Genomic DNA, 25,107 nt, shown 5'->3' on the forward strand with positions numbered 1-25,107 from the left:
GTCAAGTCCCTTTTAAAGGCTAGAGCTGCGGCTTTTAGGTCCGAGGATACCAGTCGCTACACGGAATCCGGGTGTGAACTCCAGAAAGCCATTAAGGGCGCCAAGACGCAATATCGAGCCAAGTTGGAAGCCCAGGCTAACCAGAGGGATGCCAGTAGACTATGGCAGGGTCTAAATGAGATCACTGGGTGCAAAGAAAAGGCTGGGAATATCAATAACTGTGGTGCTTCTCTTCCTGACGAACTTAACGTATTCTACGCAAGATTCGAACAAAAGAGGAGCGTCCCGCTCCCGCAGGATGAACCGGACCTGGTGGCATCGAGATTCATCGTCACCGAGGAGGACGTTAGAAGGGCCTTCCTGAAGATAAATCCAAGGAAGACGACAGGCCCAGACGGCGTCCCGGGACGAGTTCTTTGGGCCTGTTCAAGCAAGCTAGCTGGAGTGTTTGCTGACATCTTCAACTGCTCCTTGCTTCAGTCTAAGATCCCCTCATGTTTTAAGAAGGCAACGATAATCCCAGTGCCAAAGAAGAGCAAGGTGGCATGCCTGAATGACTATCAACCTGTGGCTCTGACATCAATTGCTATGAAGTGCTTCGAGAGATTGGTTATGGCACACATCAACCACAGCCTACCAGTCAACCTCGATGCTTTGCAATTCGCCTACCAGAGCAACACGTCAACGGCAGATGCCATCTCTCTGGCTGTACATTCCTCCTTAGAACACCTGGAGAATAAAGACGCATATGTAAGGCTCCTTTTCATTCACCTCAGCTCTGCCTTTAATACCATCATTCCAAACAAACTGATTCCTAACCTCTGGAACCTGGGCCTTAGCACTCAGATCTGCAGCTGGATCTTCAACTTCCTCACAGACAGGACCCAGGCTGTAAAAATAGGGGACAAGCGTTTGAGTACAGGGAGGAAATTAAGAACCTGGTGGCATGGTGCGAAGACAATAATCTATCCCTCAACGTCAGCAAGACGAAGGAATTGTTGACTTCAGAAGGATTAGCAGACCACACGACCCAATTTACATCGGTGGTGCGCAAGTGGAACAGGTCAAAAGCTTTAAGTTCCTCGGAGTCAATATCACAAATGACCTGACTTGGACCAACCAAGCAGAGTTCACTGCCAAGAAGGCCCACCAGCACCTTTACTTCCTGAGAAAACTAAAGAAATTTGACCTGTCCCCTAAAACCCTCACTAATTTTTATAGATGCACTGTAGAAAGCATTCTTCTCGGGTGCATCACAACCTGGTACGGAAGTTGTCCTGTCCAAGACCAGAAGAAGCTGCAGAAGGTCGTGAACACGGCGCAGAACATCACACAAAGCAATCTTCCGTCCTTGGACTCGCTTTACACCGCTCGCTGTTGGAGCAGTGCTGCCTAGATAATTGAGAACACGACCCACCCAGCCAACACACTTTTTGTCCCTCTTCCCTCCGGGAGGAGGCTCAGGAGCTTGAAGACTCGTACGGCCAGATTTGGGAACAGCTTCTTTCCAATTGTGATAAGACTGCTGAACGGATCCTGACCCAGATCTGGGCCGCACCTTCCAAATATCCGGACCTGCCTTTTGATTTTTTTTGTCATAGTCATACTTTATTGATCCCGGGGGAAATTGGTTTTCGTTACAGTTGCACCATAAATAATAAATAGTAATAGAACCATAAATAGTTAAATAGTAATATGTAAATTATGCCAGTAAATTATGAAATAAGTCCAGGACCAGCCTATTGGCTCAGGGTGTCTGACCCTCCAAGGGAGGAGTTGTAAAGTTTGATGGCCACAGGCAGGAATGACTTCCTATGACGCTCTGTGCTGCATCTCGGTGGAATGAGTCTCTGGCTGAATGTACTCCTGTGCTCACCCAGTACATTATGTAGTGGATGGGAGATATTGACCAAGATGGCATGCAACTTAGACAGCATCGTCTTTTCAGACACCCCCGTCAGAGAGTCCAGTTCCATCCCCACATCCCTGGCCTTACGAATGAGTTTGTTGATTCTGTTGGTGTCTGCTGCCCTCAGCCTGCTGCCCCAGCACACAACAGCAAACATGATCGCACTGGCCACCATAGACTCGTAGGACATCCTCAGCATCATCCGACAGATGTTAAAGGACCTCAGTCTCCTCAGGAAATAGAGACGGCTTGTAAGACAAACAAGAGAAATTCTGCAGATGCTGAAAATCCAAAGCAACACACACAAAATACTGGAGGAATTCAGCAAGTCAAGTGGCATATATGGAAATGACCAAGCAGTCGACGTTTTGGACCAAGACCCTTGTTCAGGACTCCTGAAGAAATTGAGAGGTGACTTATTAGAGGTATCCACAATAATGTGCAAAAATCTTTGGTACATATATATAGTTAGGGTGCCTAAGACTTTTGTACTGTACTGTATATTGAATACAGGACCCTGGTGAAGGACTTTGTCAAATGCTGCACGCTGAATCATCTGCAGCTCCTCACTCAGTAAGACAAACGAGATGGTGATGGACTTTAGGAAAACTAAGTCTGCATTGCTCCCTGTTACTGTTGATGGAGAGAACCTACAAATACCTGGGGAGTGTACCTGGATGACAGACTTGAGTGGAAACCAAGACAGAGGCTGTGTACAAGAAGGGCCAGAATCGCCTCTACTTCCTGAGGAGATTGAGATCCTTTGGAGTATGCAGGCCTCTCCTTCACATATTCTACCAGTCTGTTGTCACCAGTACAATCTTCTAAGCAGTGGTGTGCTGGGGCAATGGGATCAATGTGGGTGATGCCAACAGGCTCAATAAACTGATTAGAAAGGCTGTCTCTGTTATAGGAGTCAAAATGGACACACTGGAGGCTGTAGTAGAACAAAGGACCTTACGGAAAATCCTGGCATTTCTGGAAAATGTTTCTCATCCTCTGCATGCCATCTTGGTTGAATAGAGGAGCACTTTTAGTCATAGACTAAGACAACCGCGCTGCTGCAAAGAGCGCGATACCAGGTTATTTTTACCCTTGGCCATTAGGCTCTATAATGTATCAACCTATAGCCGGAGAAGTGATGATCCCCTTCTGTTAGACTGTTTGAGGTAAAGATTTTAAAAGGACAACATCTTCATGTTAAGGGTGTTGCATATATGGAGTGAGCTATCAGGAATACTGGTTGAGGGAGGCACATTAGCGACATTTAAAAGACATCTACATAAGTACATGGATAGGAGAGGTCTGGAGGGCTATGGGCCAAATGCAGGAAGGTGCGCCCCAGCTCATTATCAGCATGAACCAGCTGCATCTAAGGGCCTGTTTCCATGCTGTATGACTACAATTCTACTCTTTTATATAGTTTTACATGATAATCATTCATGGACAGTTTGAGGGAAAATAGAACCTTATCACTGTAACTTGAAAATAGGAATTCAGATTAACAGAAAGCTCTAAGTGTAAAAACTGTTATTGATTAAAGAAAAGAAACATCACTGTGACATGCAACACACACACAGAAAATGCTGAAGGAATTCAGCATAGAAAGCAGCATGCATGGAAATGAATGAACAGTCAACGCTTCAGGCTGAGATTGGTTGTAAGCATTCAGTCTTTTGGAAGTAAAAATAGCGAAATGCTGTGCATTGTGGAGACAGCAAGTGATCTTTCAACAGAAAGGGAGATAGTTAGAGATGAAAGTTTTTAAAATGCAGCAAAAAAAAATGGGTGGCAATACAGAGCAAGAAAGAAGGCCTGTGATAAAATGGAAGGCAGAAAACATTAACAAAGAAAACAGGTGACAATGCTAAGTGAAAAGTGGTGATTTTAGAGAACAAAAAGGTAGTCTGGAGAAGAGAGTAGAGCAAAAATGTAAAGTTACCAGGGTCATGTAGGAAGACTGCTGGAAATCTGAATGAAAATGTCAAGAATGCCAATTATCTGTAATTGCTGGCTTCAAATATATGTAATGTGCCTATCTGGAACTCAATGTGCTGTTTCTCAAATTACATTAAGCTTTGTTGAGACAGTAAAGGAGGCTGAAAGCATGGGTCAAAATGGGAATAACATTACAATGAAAGTGACAGGTGGCTAGAAGTTTTGGGCTTACACTTGCGGAATGAACAGTGGGGTACTCAAAAGCAGTTACTCAGTTGTGTCCGTTCATATCAATGAAGAAAGTACATTGTGAGCAGCAAGTACGCTACACAAAAATGAAAACGGCAAATAGGTTAGGAAGTGAAAACAAAGGGAATTCTATCCAGCGAGAGGAGTGAAAGCAGAAATATGGAGAGTCAAGTGTTACTTTTGCTGAGCTTGCTAATGTATTATAGAAGGGTGGTGAGCGTGTGGAATGAGCTGCTAGCAGGAGTGATGGATGTGCGTTCGATTTCAACATTTAAGAGAAACTTTGTTATGTACAGGGATGGAAGGGATATGAATGGCTATGGTCCAGCTGCAGATCAATGGGACAGCAGAATAACAGTTTGACATGAACTCGATGGGCTGAAAGGCATGTTTTGGTGCTGTATGACTTTGAAGTTCATGTCATCAGAACAGATATGAGAATGGAGTGTTTACAGGTGTTGGTGGGAAGGCATGAAGTTATGGCATTTGTGGGTATCTGTAGACTTGTAGTGGACAATGATTGCTCGCCTATCCTGAATATAGGAGAGGAATCAGAGAAGGATGAGTTGAAGGCAAGAACATGACAGAAATTATAATCGATTTTTATTTCTGATGTCCTTGAATAGTTTGTCCTTTTGTAAGTCTTTGTGCTCCATATTGTACTTAATTATATAGTGAAAACAAGAGTTGAAAACTAAGGTTTAAATTCAAAGAACATCTATTATCAAAGTATGTATACATTATACAATCTTGAGATTCCTTTCCTAACAGGCAACCAAGAAACAAAGTAATCCAAAAGAACCCATTTAAAAAAAAGACCATGAAACACCCAATGTGCAGAGAGAAAAAAAAATAAATCATGCCAGCAATAACCACAAGCAAATAGTGTTCTAAATTGAAGTCCACAAAGAGAGTCCAACAGACATAGTTTAGCGCAGAACCAAGTAAATGTTGCGGAACAGTGAGCTGAACTGGCCTGTCCCTCGACTTGGGCCCCAACACCCAGACCTTTTCAATCTGGCCCAGTGCCTAAATCGATGTCCAAACATCGGGCTCAATCACCTTGATACGCTCCGAGGCCTGGACTGCTTCGATTAGGTCTGTTCCTGCCCTTTCCAATTTGACATGGCGCTTAAATCTTCGTCCAAACATCTGTTTCAGATGCCTCGATACACTCTGGTGTCTGGATTCTGCTGCCTCAATTCGGCCTGTACCTGACCTTTCTGATTCAGCACTGTGCTTAAGTCAATTGACTCTCAGTTTTTTTTTTCTCTCAGTGAATTGTCCGTTGCCGCATTGAATTGCCTCCAAGTCCAAAGGGAAGTTACAGATTATTACTTGCAATGATAGTTTGCCAGAAAAAGTGTGATTAACAAAATATTCTTTTTTTTTTCCCTTGTTTTCTTAGCCACCTGCCAGAAGGTGCTGAGATTCACCAGTGCCATCTTCAACTGGAAGTTGTCATTGGCCATTCCACATTTTTATAAGGTCAGAAAGTGAGTTGATGACCAAAGTGGGTGTGGAAAAGCAAGGTGAGGTGGGGCGGAGAGAGATCGAAGGAAGGGGGTTGAAGTAGCTGATCACTAAGCCACAGTCCATTGCAGCCAAAAAGTCCTATTTTAACTTCACCAGTCCACAGGACTTGTTTCAAAATGCATCAGGCTTGTTTAGATGTTCCTTTGACCTTTTTGAATAGAACTTTTTGGCCGCAATGAGCAAAGGTATGTTTGGAGAAAAAAGGGTGCAGAATTTTCTGAAAAGAACACCTCTCCAACTGTTAAGCATGGGGGTGGATCGATCATACTTTGGGCTTGTGTTGCAGCCAGTGGCACAGGGAACATTTACTGGTAGAGGGAAGAATGAATTCAATTAAGTACTAGCAAATTCTGGAAGCAAACATCACACTGTCTGTAAAAAAAAAAGCCGAAGATGAAAAGAGGATGGCTTCTACAACAGGATAATGATCCTAAACACACCTCAAAATCCACAATGGACTACCTCAAGAGGCGCAAGCTGAAGGTTTTGCCATGGCCCTCACAGTCTCCCGACCTAAATATCATCGAGAATCTGTAGATAGACCTCAAAAGAACAGTGCATGCAAGACGGCCCAAGAATCTCACAGAACTAGAAGCCTTTTGCAAGGAAGAATGGGCGAAAATCCCCCAAACAAGAATTGAAAGACTCTTAGCTGGCTACAAAAAGCATTTACGAGCTGTAATACTTGCCAAAGGGGATGTTACTAAGTACTGCCATGCAGGGTGCCCAAACTTTTGCTTCAGGCCCTTTTCCTTTCTTGCTATTTTGAAACTGTAAAAGATGGAAATAAAAAAAGTAATCTTGCTTAAAATATTAAAGAAATGTGTCATCTTTAACTTTATGCCTTTTGGAAATCAGTTCATCTTTTACTCGCTTAGCTATTCACAGTAACAGAAATTTTGACCGGGGTGCCCAAACTTTTGCATACCACTGTGTGTGTGTATGTGTATATATGAGAGAGGAAAAAAAAGTGATGTCGACTGTCATACAAAGTTGTCATAGTGTTGCTATACTGAGTTAGTGACTGGCGTTATGCGGGCTGGTTCAAGAACTGAATTGAGGTTTTGATAGCTGTGTGAAGTTGTCAAATGGTGGAGAACTTTGCTAGATGTTGAACAAACAAACAAAGTCTATTTTAGTGGAAAGTGGTCATAGCTAGGTCATTGCTAAACTGTATTGATTAGGGTTTTGCCCTTAACTCAAGATCAGACTGTGAATGGTGAGAACATGGATAGTGTTGATATTCAAAGGGACCCAGGTATAACTGTGTAGAAATCACCAAAGCCCAAAATGTAGTTGCAGCAAATGATTAGGAAGGCAAATGATTGATTAATCTTTTATTATGAGAGGGTTTGATTAAAGGAGTAAGGAAAGCTTGGTGAGAAAGTGCATGGAGTAGAGTGTACATTTTTGACCTCTTCAAGAAAATACCTGCCATGGAAAAATTACAGTGAATGTTCACTGGACTATTGCAGGAATGTCAGATTTGCCATTTGAGGAGAAATTATGTGGACTGGCACTTTATTCTTTAGGGCAATGAGAGGAGATCTCATCCGAATTTTAAAAAAAAATTAATGGCTTGACAATCTGGATGAAGGAAGATGTTTCCCCCAAACTGTTGAGGCTAGGGCCTGGGGTTACGTTTAAGAATAATGGGTAGTCTGCTTTCTTCCTTGAAGGTGTTGAACCTTTGGAGTTCTCTATAATAGACAACATTGGAAGTTCAGTTGATATGTTTGTGCAAAACTGGGTTGAGTAATTTGTGGTCTCTGGAGATAATGCTGAAAGTTGGCATTGAGATAGATGACCAGTCGTAATTTTGATGAATGTCAGGGCATGCTCAAAGGGCTGGATAGCCTACTGTTCTTTCTATTTCTTGGGTTCCCTTGAGTGGACTGACACTGATAGCAGTGTTACAGTTGAATTTAAATTAATAACAAAATGTTAGTATTTGGATACAAGGGCCAGTGTATATTGCAGGATGGTAAATAATCAATTTACTTGTGTTCTGAATGTAACAAAACTGCAACAGATCACTGCTGAGATTAATGGGATAGAAAGAAAAAAGACTTGCATTTATATAGTGCCTATTTTTTCAATTGCTAAAATATTTGTGTTGTCACTTTTGAAATGTAGGAAACACTGCAGGCAATGATGAGATAATGACTGGTATTTTTTCTAAATACTCTTAGTTGAGGGATTAAATTTTGGCCAGGGTCCAGTGCAGACCTCCAGTGCTTTATCACCATGGAGTTCTGGAAAAGGAGACTGGCAATTTGTCCAATCATGCTCTCAGCTAATGTTTACTTGTCTTCAAATTGTTGCTGTGGCTGAAATTAGCAAAGTTAGAGACTCAGTGATAACTAAACTGCATGCTTAAATGTAACATTGGGACTAATGCAGTAACTCGGGCAATTTGCTGCATTAAAATGGAAGCCAATATCTGTGGAACGAATACCTGTTTTCTTTTATTTTGTTTAAATGTTGTCCACAGGAAAAAGAACAACATTATTGCACGTATATGCCAACAAAATTGCCTGTAATTAAGATTAATCAGCACACATCACTTCTAATGAACTGTAAATGCAACTGGCCGTATTCTTTGCCCTGGCAATTCACCAGAAGAATCAACGCAAGAATATGAGTACTAGTTCAAATAAGAATTAAGTGATTTAGGGCCTTTTAATAGAACCCTTATTGAAGTACACTTTTGATGAGCTAAAACTTATTTCTGTTCATCATAACTGTACAAAACAGTTTAGTTTCTGGGGTAGTGACTTTATTTTAATCCTTCAATGACACTTAATGCAAAATGCTTTGCACTTTGTGTAACAACAATTGTTTAAGGCAGGAAATCTCTCGCCAAGCTGTTGAATCTTTGTGAATACCACTTGGGAGAAGCACTGAATGTGCCAATGACTCAGAATGTAAGTATGATGGGAAACTTGCTTTACTCCCTATCTACTCAGGACTGTGCTCAGAGTCTGCTCGACAGTTTGCAGATGATACCACTATGTGGTGGGCTGGATCTCAAGCAACAGGATGAAGTATAGGAATGCGATAGGGAGCCTAGTGACATGGGGTCAATCTTTCCCTCAATGTCAGCAAAACAGGAAAGCCAGTCACTGACTTCAGAAAACAGGGCAGAGTACAGGCTCCTGTTGTACCAATGCTGCTGAGGTGGAGATGATTGAGGGCTCCTAGTTCCTATTTGTAAATACCACTAACAATTTATTCTGATCTAGCCATGTGGTTACCATTGCCAAGGAAGCACATGCTATTTCCTCAGAAAGCTAAGGAAATTTAGCATGGAGTCTAACACCCTCACCAATTTTTGAAGATGCACCATAGAAAGCATCCTCTTCAGATACATCACATCTTGGTATGATGACTGCTCTGTCCATGACTGCCAGAAATGGCAGAATTGGTGAATGCAGATGAGTCCATCTTGGAAACCAGTCTTCCACCCATTGACTCTGTCTACACTTCCTGCTTCCTTGGCAAAGCAACCAGCTTGGTCCAGAATCTCTCTCATCCTGGTCATTTTCTTTTTTTTTTCCCCACCACCCCACTCCCCCCCCCCCCCGCCTCCTGGCCCCATCAGGCAGAAGATACATGAAGACCCAGAAAGACACCACTTTAAGTGTAACACCATGGAGGGTCTGGTGCAGGCAAACACAAAGCAGGCACAAGAGCTTTTAGAAGCGTGGTTCTCTTCTGATAACTCTGTAAACAAACCTATCAAAGTAGACACCATCTATAAACTCCTAAGAGCCAAAGAAAGGCGAGCCAATAGAATTCAAAGGTCAACTGAAAGGCCAAGGCATCCGAACAGGGCCAATATAAATACGTGCACTCCCAGAGAGAAACATCAACAACTGTGTACTGAGAATATCACCTCAACTGGTGAAGAAATGTCTGCAGGCTAATTGCCAAGCTCAGCAAGCACCACAATGTCACACAGAAGATACAAAAGGTTGTGAATATGTACAGCAAAGCTCAAGGACTACTTCTATCCAGCTGTTATGTTCAAAGTCAATTTATTATCAAGATATGTAAATGTAGTCATGTACTACACCTGAAATTCATTTACTTGCAGGCAATCACAGTAGAACAAAGAAAAGTCTTGAATGGATTTCTTCTGCAATAAAGAACTCGAGATCTCTCAATCTATCTCATCATTGTCCTTGCATTTTGTTTTTTCTCCCTGCACTGTACTCTGTAGCTGTAAAGCTCTACTCTGCATTGCTTATTTTCTTCATTTTTAAACTAAATCATTGTATTTATGTATGGAATGATATACCTAGATGACATACAAAAGAAAGCTTTTTACTGTATATCAATACATATGACAATAATAAACTGATTATCTCATTGTCAGTCTTCACAAACACGATAGATAGTTCAATTGAAAAGAGTATGGCAAACTGAAATTGAGCCTCAGAAACTGCTGAGAATCAGATTGGTCTTCTTGGGTTAGTCTTTCATAGATTATGGCCTGGAGTGACTGTTTCATATCTTGCGGAAGAAAACCTATTCATACTGAAGATAGTTAACTTCATATTAAATAACATCAATTCAGAATCAATTGAGTGGTTTAAATGATACATTCATGAACAGGAGTGAGCCATCACCAGCTTAAAAATAATTTCCCCTTGTTGGAATCAAACCTAAAAGTTCAAAGTACACTTAATATCAAAGTATGTATACTACATACAACCTTGAGATTTGCCTCATTACCTGCAACCACAAAACAAATAAGCCCAATTGAACCTATTTTTAAAAAGACTGTTGAACACCCAATGTGCGGAAAAAAACAAATCATGCAAACAATAAATATAAGCAAATGACATTTAACAGCTAAAAAGCCAGTCATTGATGCAGCTGATCAAATATCCCATTAGTTGTAGCTACAGCCCAGTTCAGAGCAGAGACAAGTAAACATCTATCAGCGATAAGCTGAACCAGCCCATCCCTCACCTCCAGCTCCGATACCCTGATCTTTTCATTCTGGTCTGGCGCTTAAATCATCCAAACCATGTTGTTTCTCACACTCAAATTCGGGTCCTGTTGCTTCTCTATGCACTTGGGCCCAGGCTCCATCACCTCAGTTCAGCATGTACCCAACTTTTCCAATACGCCCGATATGTAAATCGATCAAACCTCAGATACTTTCTGACTTTTGGGAATGGGCCCTACCACTTCAACTGTCTTTGTTTGCCTCGCCTCGGTTCTGCTGCATTGAATCACCTTCAGGTCCGCCAGCAATGGCCAAACTTCAGCCCTAGGATAACATTGCAAGCCAGCCATCTTCATCGATTACCTTCCCTAATTTATATTGGCACAGGAAAGTTTGAAGACTGTTTGGCACTTGGGGTACATGAAATATGGCATTGTCAGTGTGGGCTCTTCTATGGCACGGTCTATTTTGACCGTCAAACACTATTTACACTAATCATATATAAAACTCATTTTTACTTCATTCTCCCTATATTTTCATTAACTGTACCCAGATTGTATTACTCATTATGGACCCCAGCTATGCCTGCCTTATTGTTGGCTACGGGGAACGGTCCATGTTCCAAGCCTTCACTGTTAATGCTCTGTTATTTTTGTGCTATATTGATGATTGCATTGGTTCTGTTTCATGCACCCATGCTGAGCTTGTCAATTTCATCAACTTTGGCTCCAGCTTCCATCCTGCCCTTAAATTTAATTGGTCCATTTTTGACATCTGTCTCTCCCTTTTCTCAATCTCACTGTCACCATTTCTGATATATTTTATAGACCCACTGACTCTCACAACTATCTTGACTATACCTCTTCCCACCTGTCACATGTAAAAATGCCATTTCTTTTTCATTTGGTCTGTCTCTGCCACATCTGCTCCCAGGATGTGGCTTTCCTTTTTAGAATCCGTCTTCCTTCTTCATAGAACAAGGCTTCTTTCATCCATCATTGATGCTACCCTCACTAGCATCTCCTCCATTCCTGGATATTTGCCCTCGGCCTATCTTCCCGTCACCTTAATAGGGATGGAGTTCTCTTGTCCTACCAGTCTCACCTACCAGTCCATAACCCTCCGCATCCAGTACATTATTCTCCAGAACTTCCACCGTCTTTAATAGGATCCTATCATCAAACACATCTTTACCTTCCCCAACTCTCTGCTTTCTGTAGTGATTGCTCTCTCCCTGATTCCCATGTCCATTCGTGCCTCCCCACTGATCTCCCCCTGGCACTTAACTGTGCAAGTGGAAGAAGTGCCACACCTGCCCATTCACATCTTCCCTCACCTCCATTCAGGGCCTCAAACAGTCCTTCCAGGTAAGGCAACACTTCACCTGTGAATCGGTTAGGGAAGTCTACTATATCCAGTGCTTCTAATGGGCCTCTTCTGTGTTGGTGAGACCCAATATAGATTGGAAGACCACTTTGTTGCGCACCCTAGCTTTGGCTGCAACAAGTGGGATTTCCCGGTAACTAGCCATTTCAATTACAATCCCCATTCCCATTCCGACATGTTGGTCCATGACCTCCTCTACTACCATGATGAGGCCACTATCAGGTTAGAGCAGCAACACCTCATATTCCGTCTTTGTAGCTTCCAACCTGATGGTATTTGCATTCCCTGTCCCCGCCCCCCCACCTCATCTCTTCTCACCTGTCTATTACATCCCTCTGGTGGTGCTCCTCCATTCCTTTCTCCCATGGTCTACTCGCCTATCCTACCAGATTCCATCTTTCTCAGCCCTTTACCTTTTCCACCTATTACTTCCAAGGATCGCATCACACTTCATTTCCCCCTCCCCCTCACCTACCTACCTTCTCCCTCACTCGGCTTCTAGCTTGTACTCCTTCCCCCTCCCACCACCTTCTAATTCTGGCTTCTTCCCCCTTTCTTTCCGGTCCTGATAACGGTTCTCAGTCTGAAACGTTAACTCTTTTCCAAAAATGCTATCTAACCCGCTAACTTCCTCCAGCATTGTGTGTGTGTGTGTGTGTGTGTGTGTGTGTGTGTGTGTGTGTGTGTCTGTGTGTTTACACTGTAGGGCACTTTGAAGTGACATATTAACCTATCAGCCTGCACATCTTTGGAATCCCACGTGGTCACAAGGAGAATGTGCAAACACTGTACAGATGGGTCCCAAGGTTAGGAGTGAACTATGAAGAAGCAGCTCGACCAGCTGCACCACTATACTGCCAATGTTTCGAGCAAGTGATGATCATCTCCAATAAGCAAGTGTCTAACTTGCATCCTCTATCATGAAATCAGCTGCTATAAACTCCTAACCATTAACGAGATATTGAATTGCTCTAATTACATTCATAACATGACTACAAGAGCAAGTCGGAGACTATTTGCTGTTTCAAATAGCTCCCTTGTGGACTCAATGAAACCTTCCTACCACTCCATAAGGAAAAGATAAAGAAGTTGATAAAATAATCTTTTATACCCCTGGAGGAGTAACCCCACCCCCGCCCGGATGTTTGATGTAATCTCAATGAGGATGATATTATCGTCACCTTAAATTTTCACTTGCTCTTTCATTAATCTGCTGCAGATGAAGTATGTACCATCTGCAAGGTGCACTAAAGTTCTGTCCTGTCACTTCCGTGAGAGCCCCTCCTGAACCCATAATTTAGACTTAGAGTGAGTGCATGGGGGAAAATTATTACCAGAAAATTCCACACCAAATCACACATTCTGTCCTGAAGCTGCATTGCTATTCCTTTATCATTGTTGGATCAATGTACAGGGACTCTAGACCAAGCAACACAGTTTCGTTATGGGAGCTCACCATCTCCTCCTCAAGGGTCAATGTCTGATGGGCACCATTGCATCAGTTCAGGCACAGATTTACGTGTGTATAATCTCATTAATCTTACAGTCTTGTTATTTTCCTCTGTTTTGTTACAAATGATTCTTCGTTGTATGCCATAATTATATGAGCATGTGTTGTTCGCATTTCTGAAATTCTGAGATTCAGTATTTGTGTTCACTTGAAAAGGAAGGGACTAGTGAGGAGGAGCCAACATGGTTTTGTGCAGGGAAATCCTGTCTCTCAAATCTGTTGTTTTGTTTTGAAATAACTAAGAAAATTTGTGAAGGCATAACAGTAGATGTAGTTTATCTGGACATTAATAATGCTTTTGATAAGACCCTGCATGGTAGGCTAGCTCAGAAGAGATCCAACATATATTTGTGAACTATATTGAAAATTGGCTTAGTGATAGAGAGCAGAGTGTAGTGAAGGGTGGGTGTTTTCCTGAGTGGAAATCTGTAACAAGTGGTATACCACAGGGCTTGGTGCTCAGGCCTTTGTATATAATACACCTAGTGGCCTCTTTATTAGGTACCTCCTGTACTTAATAAAGAGGACACTGAGATATGTTTATGGTTTTCTACTGCTATAGCCCATCCAGTTCAAGGTTTGACATGTTGTGCATTTAGAGATGCTGTTCTGCATACCACTGTTGTAGTGCTTTTTTTGTTTTTCACATCATTCTCTGTAAACTGTAGAGACTGTTGTGCATGAAAATCCCAGGAGATCTGCAGTTTCTGAGCTACTTGAACCACCCCATCTGGCACCAAGATCATTCCATGGTCAAAGTCACTTAGATCACATTTCTTCCCCATTCTGATGTTTAGACTGAACAACTGAAGCTCTTCACCATGTCTGCATGCTTTTATACATTGAGTTGCTGCCACATGATTGGCTGATTAGATACTTGTATTAATAAGCAGGTGTACAGGTGTACCTAATAAAGTGGCCACTGAGTGTATATAATGACTTGGTTGAGAATGCATTTGTTACAATAGGTAAGTTTGCAAACAACATGAACATTAGTGAAGTTGTAGATAGCGAAGAAGGTTGGCTGAGGCAGAATGCAAATCAACTGGAAAGCTGGGCAGAACAATAACTAATGGAATTTAATCCAAACAATGTCAGGTAATGTACTTTGGGAGGTCAAATTCTAATAGGAAATGCAGAGTAAATGAGACCTTGGCAGCATTGTTGTGCAAACTAGTGGCAATACAGGTAGACAGAGTATTGAAAAAGGCATTTGGTATACTTGCCAAGGCATTTCAGTTTAAAAGTTGGAACATCAAGTTGCAGTTATACAAAATAATGGTTGAACTGCATTTGAGATACTGTGTACAGTACTGGTCACCACACTACACAGAGGATAGTAGCAATAGAGTGTGTGTTGAAGTGGTGCCCCAGGGTGTAATCTGGAATGGAGAGCTTTAGGGCTGGCTGGTGGCGCAATGACATCAGCGCCGGACCCGGGAGCGGAGGTTCCCGGGTTCGAAACTAGTCGGGTCCGCTCCCAAGTACACTTCCCATCTGTGCCGGGTTGAGTGTCGAGATCGCAACTCGACCTCATAAAATAAAGGGAAAATACTGCGAAAATGTCTGTGAGGAGTGGTGCGCGCCGCACAGTCGCTCTCTCTCGCTCCGCACCTTGTAAAAAGCCATGAAAAAGACATCATCACAGATGCACACACGGACACACAGGCGCGCGCACACAGACTCACATGCAGGCATGTGCCAAAAAACACGCATGGAGAGCTTTAGTTAAAAAGATTCAGATAGTACGGATTTATTCTCACTAGACTAAGGAAGGCTGAGGGGTGCATTACAGTGGTTTATAAAATTGACAGGTATGAACAGGAAAGATGTATGGATTTTTTGCACCTCTCATGTTTAGAACTATGGGGAGAAAAGTTTATGGTAAGAGAAGAAAAAAGTTTAAGGAGATCTGACTGCGAAGTTCTTTAAACAGAGGGTACTGGTTAACTGGAACAAACTGTCAGCAGGTGGTGGAGGCAGATAAAAGTACAACTTTTGAAAGATATTAGGTTGAAGAATACGGACCTAATACAGGCAAATAGGAGTAGCTTAGATGGGGTCACAGTCAGCATGGATGAGGTGGACTGATAGGGTTTGTTTCTATACTTGCATTTCTATGAATTTAAGTGATCATCATCCTTAGATGTCTGATGCTTAACTTGAACCAGTTATTGAGCTGGCTGTTTTCTCAGCCCAAACTTGCTTTTGCTCTAAGTTTACAGACTTGGGCTTTATAGCACTTCATTATAACGAGCAGGAACTAGTGGGGTGAGACCTGTAGTCTCCATATGTGATCCCACATCAGATGCAGCTGTGTAAAAAAAAAGTAGACTCACAGTCTGCGTGTAATCATTGCTTTTAAGGCTCAAAATATGCCAATTAGTGGTGAAAGACAGATGGCAATATTTTCCTTTTGTAACATTTAGTAATTCTGAAGAATGCACTTCTCATTGCAACTCTCATTTTAGTTATCCATTCGTTACTACACTATTGGAATTTTCTATTCAATACCCTTAGAACTTCTCTCAGACAGAATTCATTTGGTTATAATTTCTGCGGTGTTAGCAGTACTTTGGACAACCCATCAACAAGAAACTATGCTGTAATACTATTCAGCTAGTAAAGAGAACTAAACAAACTTAATTAACCTCCTTTTATGCAATGGGAATGGTTAGTTTTTCAATCTGGAGAGTGATTTTTGCTTATGATTATGTACACTTCATCATTAACCATCCTTTACAATTGCATAAAGAGAAGGGAAACTAGGGAAAGTAAATAACAAAACTGGGAATGGTGATTTGCATATGCTTATTAAAGACTTTGAAAAGTGAGGGGTGGTATTAATGAGGTTTAGTGTAAAAATATTGGCTGAGATACACATTGTAATTAAAGGAATTGTTGTTTAAGTTTAATGTTTTTGTTAGTGGGCAAATCCTCAGGACCAGAAGAAATGTAACCCAGTTAAGAGAATCAAGGGAGAAAATTGAAGAGCTTCTTGCCACAGTTAAGCAAGTTGTTGAGGAAATTATTAAGTGCAGCTTTAACCTTTATTTGAGAAAGACTCCAAGAGCAGTCAGAGTGGATTTGTTATGGAAAAATTTGATGTGACAAAGGTAATTTAATTTTTAAGGGATAACAAGATAGGGTGAGGAGAACAGTATTTTATGCGGCTGATTAATTTTATCTCGAATTATGACAGGGTTGCGTATGACAGTCTGGTCAAAAGTGTCAAAGTCCAGAAGAAAGTGTAAGCTGGAAGGCTGTTATCAGTGGGTTCCACAGGACACAGTACTTGGTCTCCAGTTACTTTCAATAAATATTAATGATTTAGTTTTGAATTCAAAAGCATATTAAGAAGTCTGCAGATGACACAAAAATTGGCCACATGGTTGATGGTGAGAAGAAAAAGCTATCGGTGCTCAAAGGTAAGGATTGTATGATCAGTTGGGCATTCAAAAGGCAGATGAAATTTAATCCAGAGACTAGAGGTAATGCAGTTATGGAGGCGCAAAAATGGTAGGAATATACAATAGTAAAAGAACGGATAATTGACTTCAGGAAGTAAGGCAGTATACATATTCCTATTTACACCAGTGGTGCTGAGATGGTTTGTTGGATTGGACTCTGTAGTTCATATTATGATGTGTTGATGGTTTCTAATCACTCCTTTTTTTTGTTACTATTCTGGGAGATCTTGAATCAGGGTGAATCAGGGCAGCCTACAAATAACAAACACTAAGCTGAATGGAATATGATTGGACTCTTGCAAATTTGTTTTTTATATTCTGTGTTTTTCACTTTTGTTGCCATTTGCACAAATTTTTTGTGTGTATGGGGGTAGTTTGATGTTTTTTCTTTGGGCTCCGTGGTTTCTATGTTTTGTGGCTGTCTGTGAGGAAGACGGATCTCAGGGTCGTATTACTGCATACCTACTTTAGTAATAAATGTACTTTGAAGACTTTGTGATTTCTTTATAAAGTCTTCAATAGAGATCAACAGGAATGATATTTGAAATTTGTGTTTGAAAATGAATACATAAGTTGTCTTCATATGGCATCAAGGCATAATCCTGCTTTTAATAATGAAAATACATTGAATAACTCTGTTACAAGGATCACCCCTTGTAATAATGACCAGAGAGAATCTGTAATTACCAAAAAGTACCTTTATTGTCCATACTAATATGTATGTGAATTCATACACTAAGTACCTATGTCACATCCACTAGGTTTCCCTGACTCTCCTAAATAGTCAAAGAATAGAAAAAGTAATACCTGAGCAAAGTAGTCTACACTAGTCCCAATTCACTCTCCATGTGTTGCATGCAGGCTCGCTCACTCTTGTATGTGTGATGGTTATTCTTTGAAGTTATCGCTGCTAGCAGACTCAAAGCATCTGCTTTTATATTCATTCCTTACCAATTCAAATGTTGTATTCCAGTGTCATTGGTCACCTGATTGACCTTTAACACCTTTTTATTGGTTCTGCTCTAAGCCACCATTCGTGTATTGCCCCTTTTTTAAAAATGACAACTGGTAATTTATGCAACATACATCAAAGTTGCTGGTGAACGCAGCAGGCTAAGCAGCATCTATAGGAAGAGGCGCAGTCGACGTTTCAGGCCGAGACCCTTCGTCAGGACTGCGCCGACTGCGCCTCTTCCTATAGATGCTGCTTAGCCTGCTGCGTTCACCAGCAACTTTGATGTATGTTGCTTGAATTTCCAGCATCTGCAGAATTCCTGTTGTTTGCGTTTAAACTGGTAATTTATGGTTCTTTGTTCTCAATCAGCAACCAGCTTGAATCACACAGGGCAAATACAGTCACAAGCCAGCATGTCATATCCAACCAAAGAACACCTCACAAATAACTTCTTATTTGGAAAGGATCCCTAGTCCAGCAGATCACCTGGAATGTCACTGTGCCTAATTTAAAACATCAATCAAGCCATGCAACTTAAGTTCACAAAATGGAGAACACAGAGTCTCTTCACAAAATGGCAGCTTCCATTTCCATCAAACACATGGCAAAAACAAAGGCAATTGGTCAGTCTACTTCCACTGTCGTTGATTCATTCATATTCATTGATTCGCAGACTATAGTTCTTTCTAGCCAACAACTCATTCTCTTTTCACATCAATGATTTCTACCACTTGCCTATACAAAAAGTAACACAATTTCATTATACACAATTTAAGATTACAATGTCCAATTAACTTACCAGTTTATCTTTGGTAGTTGGGAGGAAGACAGAACATGCTGCAGATATCAAGTTGCCAACTCCACACAGACAGTAGCCCCTGAGATTGAGGATTGAATTCGGGTCCCTGGAGATTTGTTACATCATGTTGCTTGAGTGAAATTGTACAAATATCAATTCCGATAAGCATAATAATTTTATCAGCTTGCTTTCAGCTAGAAAATAACAAGCTGTTTGGTTAACTTGATTCAAATCTATTTTCATGATCATCTACAAATAATGTGTGATACAAGGGTTCCCAACCTGGGGTCGACGGACCCCTTCCTTAATGGTATTGGTCCATAGCATAAAAAAGGTTGGGAACACTTTGATAAGAGGGCCCTGATCCTAGATTTTCAGCCACTATGTGCTTTGAACCTCCACAAATTGTATTATCTGTATGCCTCAAATGTTTGATGCTTCAAAGCAACTTCAGACACCTTGCGTTTCTTTCTAGTACAAATACTTGGTATCCAATAGTTCTCTGGAGATTTTCTTCTTGAAGTTGAGCCATCATTTTAACCTGAATGGGGGAGAGGGAAGGGGAAAGTAGACTATAATATTTCAAGTAAATGTGATTTGCAACTTTTCTGTATAAATGTGAAAATTGTATCTTATTTCAAAGGAAAGAAGGGTGGGGGGATGTCAGAGAAGTTTTTTTTCACAGAGAGTGTTGAGTCCATGGAATGCTCTGCGAAGGGTGGTGATAGAGGCAGATACATTTGGAGCATTTAAGAAACTCCTGGACACGTGGATGATAGAAAAAATGGAGGGCTATGTAGGAGGGAAGGGTTAGATTGGTTTTAGAGCACGTTAAAGGGTCGGCACAACATCATAGGCCAAGGAACTTGTACACTGTGCTTTTATGTTCTTAATAATTTGCTGCACCATTTTCCTTCGTTTTTTTAGGTCAAGATGAGGGGCCTGTATTGCCAATTCGCAGAATCTAATGAAGATATCAAGTTTGTATTTCAAGATAAGGTTAGCACTGCGCTTGGAAATTAATCAAAGTAAACACGTGCATGCTTAAGTTTGTTGTCCTGATCTGATTACGTGGAATTGAGACACCATTCAACTCCACAGGGCTATTCTGCTGTTCTTGTCATTAAAATATTGACTCAAAATGGTTTTGAGCCAATAAATGCTGAGATTGAAGTTTAGGACTATCATCCATATTCAAAAGTTATACTCCTATTTTATATTGCTTCCAGCACTCTGGATGTTATTACGCATAATGACTTTCTATGTGTTCAAATTTAATACGTATCTGCACAGAAGAAATGGTAACTGATATAGTCTGTGAGAGTTCAATGAAAAGTATTTTTTAACTGTTGACTCTTGTGACCAAAATATGAAGGGCCCAACCTGAAAGAGAAGTTGTGAGGATAAATTCAGTTTCACCTGTGGGAAGCGAGCCTTCAGAACCTACTTGGGAATAAAATTAGTAATCACTTGGGCAAGTGTGGATTGATTAATAAAATTCAGTGTGGATTTATTATAGGAGTGCTTAATTTTCCTGACTGAGTATTTTGGATGAGGTGATAGGGTTGATGAGAGAGCCATAATTGATGTGGTCTAAAAGAACTTTCAAAAGGCCTTTGATCATGTGTCACATGATAGGCTTGACATCAAAATCAAGCATGTGAAATAAAAAGTAACAGGATAGAAAATTGACAGTATCAAGAAGTAAGAAGCAATTTAGTTATCAGTGATTGTGTATCATACTTGAGGGAAATATACAGTGGACTTATAAAGTGGAAATATAAAGTATAAAGTATAAAAGTATCTCTGGAGACCGCTTATCTACTGATGTCTGTTATAAACCCACTGACTCACTCAGCTAGCTGGACTATAGCTCTTCTCACTCGTAAAAAGCCATTCCCTTCTCTTACTTCCACCGTCTCTGCATCATCCGCTCTGAAGATGAGGCTTTTCATTCCAGAACTAAGGAAATGTCCTCCTCCTTCAAAGAAAGGGGCTTCCCTTCCTCCATCATCAGCACTGCCCTCAACCACATTTCTTACATTTTGTGCATGTCTGCCGTCACCCCATTCTCCCGCCACCCCACCAGGGATAGGGTTCCTCTTGTCCTCACCTACCACCCCACCGGCCTTCACGTCCAGCACATAATTCTCCATAACTTCCCCCATCCCATCACCAAGCACATCTTTCGTTCCACCCCCCCCCCCATTTTCTGCTTTTTGCAGGGATTGCTCCCTATGCATCTCCCTTCTATATTCGTCCCTCCCCACTGATCTCTGTCCTGGCACTTATTCTTGCAAGCAGAACAAGTGCTATACCTGCCCTTAACCTCCTCCTTCACTACCATTCAGGGCCCTAAACAGACCTTCCGTGTGAGGCGACACTTCATCTGAGTCTGTTGGAGTCACCTACTGTATCTGGTGCTCCCAGTTTGGCCTCCTATATATCAGTGAGACCCGAGATACATTGGGAGACTACTTCGCTGAGCACCTACACTCTGTCCACCAGAAAAAGCGGGATCACCAGGTGGCCACCCATTTTAATTCCACTTCCCATTTCCATTCCAACATGTCAGCCCATGGCCTCCTCTACTGTCGCAATGAGGCCACATTCAGGTTGGATGAGCAACATCTGGGCAGCTGCCAACCTGATGGCATGAACATCGATTTCTTGAACTTCCAGTAGTGACCCCCTGCTCAACTTCCCCATTCCCATTTCCCTCTCTTATCTTATTTCCTTACCTACGCATCAGCTCCCTCTGGTGCTCTTTCCCCTTTTCTTTCTTCCATGGGCTCTGTCTTTTCCTACAGATTCCCCCTTCTCCAGCCCTGTATCTTTTTTACCAATCGACTTCCCAGCTCTTTACTTCACCCCTCACCTCCCCTGCCCCCGGTTTTACCTATCGCTTTGTGTTTCATCCTCCCCTCCCTCCCACCTTCTTACTCCGACTCCTTATCTTTTTTTGTCCAGCCATGATGAATGGTCCCAGCCTGAAACTTCAACTGTACACCTTTCCATAGATGCTGCCTGGCCTGCTGAGTTCCTCCAGCATTTTGTGTGCGTAGCATGCATTAATGACTTCAGTTCGAGATTACAGGATTCCATTTTCAAATTTAAGGACCACAAAACCTGAATGGATTGTGAATTGTGATGAAGAGGATTTGGACAAAGCTAGTGGAATGAGTTGTTATATTCCATGAGAAATTCAGTAGAGAAAAAATATCAAGTGTTCCATTTGGTGATAATGAGAACGGGTAATACAAATATTTCTAAATGGGAACAGGATTAGATATCTGGAAGCATGTATAGTAATCAAGAGACGTGGTAAGTTTTTTTTTAAAAGGTTTCATAAATTACTTAGAATACAAAAGCTTGTATAACCTTGAATCTTGGAAGCACAATGGCACATCTAGTAGAACTGCTGCCTCAAATGCCTGAGATCCTAATTTCAACTGCTGTTGGTGTGAACCTACAAGGGAACGTGCTACTTCAGATCTGGTCCTGTGCAATGAGACAGATAAAATTCATGATCATGTAGTTAAGGATCCTCTTGGAAAGAGTGATCACAGTATGATTGAGTTTCTCATACAAATAGAGTGTGGATAGTTCGATCAAAAACCAGTGTATTATGCCTAAACAATGGTGACTACAATAGGATGAGGGAGGATTTGGCCTGTGTAGTCTGGGAACACAGGCTGTATAGTGGGACAGTTGAGGAACATTGAAAGGCTTTCAAAGAAATTTTTCCTGGTGCTCAACAAAAGTATATTCCAGTTAAAAGCAAGGACAGTAAGGGTGGGAGAGCCAGCACTGGATAACTAAGGAAATAAAAGAAGGCATCAAAGCTTGTGCATACAAAGTCACCAAGAGTAGTAGGAAACTGGAAGATTGGGAAAACTTTAAAAAGCAACAACTAAGTGAGCAATAAAGAAAGGGAAGCTAGATTATGGAAATAAACGGATATATTTATAAAAATGGATGGTAAAAATATTTCATTATTATATAAAGTTGAAAAGGGTGGCTAAAGTGAACGTAGGTGCCTTGGAGGACGAAAAGGGAGAATTGGTATTGGGTAATGAGGAAATTGCAGAGGCTTTCGTATTGGTCCTCATGGTGGAGAACACGTCTAACATGCCATAGAGAGATGTTATGGATGCGATGGGAAGTGAGGACCAAGATACAATAGCTATCACCAAAGAGGTAGTTCTGAGCATACTTGCGGGCCTGAAGACAGATAAGTCCCCTGGTCTTGATGGAATGCATCCCAGGCAATGTTCCCTTTAATTTTTAGTGTCATTGTGTGCAAAAATCTTACGTTGTGCAGATTTTTTTCCTGTGACAAAAGTATGTGCGCACTGAATGCACACATGGCACAGTTTATGTAGGTTTACAAAATATTTGACATGAAACTGCACAGAATAACATACATATTTAAGTCACACACATCAAAGTTGCTGGTGAACGCAGCAGGCCAGGCAGCATCCTCTAGGAAGAGGTGCAGTCGACGTTTCAGGCCGAGACCCTTCGTCAGGACTCTGCCTGGCCTGCTGCGTTCACCAGCAACTTTGATGTGTGTTGCTTGAATTTCCAGCATCTGCAGAATTCCTGTTGTTTACATATTTAAGTCACTCAGTTATTTTTTTTCTCTCTCCTGTCTTTGGCATTTACCCATTCTTTGTAAGCTCTATCTAGACTAATAGAACTTCCACCCAATTGATAGCTTTTGATTCTCATTAAGATATCCAAATGACATTCACCTGAACGGTTTCTCAGCTTGTTTTTGAGTTGATTCATTAGGCTAAAACCTCGCTCACAGTCCGCACTAGACGCAAGAAAGGTTCCCCCAATGTCCATCAGCTGTGCAAGGTCACAAGACTGTTCATTTTGAAGTAAAGTTTGAAATCAGTTTGGATTTAATTTTTTCTTGCATGGAGAATTTGAAATCATTAAACTGTCTAACTATTACAGTATCTTCAGCTAGAAAATCATGATATTTTATACATAAGGCATTAACTTGTTCATCGCCAAATGTGAAGTCACAATCTGCAATTGCGGAGAAATCAAAAGCTGACCATTCTTGTGCCTCATCTTCAGGAAACCTTTCTTCTAAATGAACACAGAGACTAATTATAAAAGTCAACAGCGAACTTGTATCTACTGTGACATTTTCTTCATATTGTTGGCTTAACAAAACTTTAACTTAGCAAAACTTCAACTCTGTCACTCCACGAAACATTGTCTACCAGATACTGCATTCTTATCTTGTTAATTTTGCCTCACGCAAAATGAAGTGAATCAATCGGTGTTAGGCCACTCTTTTGCAGAATCTTGCACAGTGCAGCCAGTTCATCAAAGACATCGCTTAAAACCTGTAAAGCTACTTTGTATGTGATGTTTATCAATTTCTTGTGACAGTATTTAGCCACAGGGTCATTTGACTGATCTTTTTCAATGAAAACTTAATGAGCTATCTACAGGACTTGCAACAGATCTTTGCAAATTTTACGAAATGAGCACTGTGCACCAAAGATGGCTGCCACTGTGATGCAGCTGTACAAACCGAAACAGGAAAAGTGAGGTGATGTAAATAGGTGGGAGAAAAATTGCCATTGGCAGAAGAGCACAATTCAAGGAAGGGAGTTGGTAAAAGAACCAAAAGCGGCATGTGTTTAGAAATTTGAATGTGTGGCTAGGAAATTATTGGAGACACATACCACTACAGCATTCAAAATGGGACTTGAAAGGAGAGAAACTGCAGGGCTATGTGGAGTTGACATGAAGCTGAGGGGCAGAATGGTGTGTGTATGTGTGTGTGTGTACACATGTACATACACATTCATTTTATTCATACTCTTTTAATTGCACTATGCCGTAGACATCCAGGCCCCAAGCAAGCCCAGTTGTAATAAATTGTTAGACTGGTGGAAATGTAAAATCGAAAACAACACGTGCCAGTAAACTCTCATCAGCATAGGCAGTGTGTGCACTGGTTTTTTTTCCTTGTGTACTTGTTTCTTGACCTCCTGAGACTTTACTGGCGTGTGCTGTTTTATTTTTATTTTGGTATAGCTCCAGAGTTAAGACAACAGGGAACAGCAGCCTCGTGGTGTGATTAGTGAAATCACCTTGAACTATATACTCTCTGGTTTCACTGAGAAGTATATCGGTGAAGCATAAACAAGGTATTCATTCAAGATGACACAATGACAAAGTCTTATTATTGATGTATGATTGACAAAACATCTTCTTTTATTCCCTAGGAACCTCCTCCTAGTGTATATGATCATTATGTCAAAATACAGGTTAAAGTTTGTGCACTCAGCCCTGTGAACACCAAGGTAAGTCTAATTCAGTGTTGCATAAGATGATTACAAGATAAGAGGTGGCTGGATTAA

General features: G+C 41.2%; 1 protein-coding gene across 3 annotated transcripts in view; it reads left to right on the forward strand.

Annotated features, from left to right (window-relative positions):
• The window catches only part of cryzl1 (crystallin, zeta (quinone reductase)-like 1), a 91,350-nt gene that overhangs the window by 3,180 nt on the left and 63,063 nt on the right, over nucleotides 1-25,107 (forward strand). For 2 of the 3 annotated variants that reach the window (XM_063050329.1, XM_063050330.1), the window contains exons 1-3: nucleotides 16,758-16,916; nucleotides 19,640-19,711; nucleotides 24,973-25,050. In XM_063050329.1, the coding sequence (XP_062906399.1) occupies nucleotides 16,857-16,916; nucleotides 19,640-19,711; nucleotides 24,973-25,050 (210 nt within the window). In that variant the 5' untranslated portion in view covers nucleotides 16,758-16,856. Of the gene's footprint in view, nucleotides 1-16,757; nucleotides 16,917-19,639; nucleotides 19,712-24,972; nucleotides 25,051-25,107 lie in introns of those variants that run through there. The other variant, XM_063050331.1, reaches the window with a different exon arrangement.

This window comes from Mobula hypostoma, chromosome 6 (assembly GCF_963921235.1).
Source record: "Mobula hypostoma chromosome 6, sMobHyp1.1, whole genome shotgun sequence".
NCBI lineage: Eukaryota > Metazoa > Chordata > Chondrichthyes > Myliobatiformes > Myliobatidae > Mobula > Mobula hypostoma.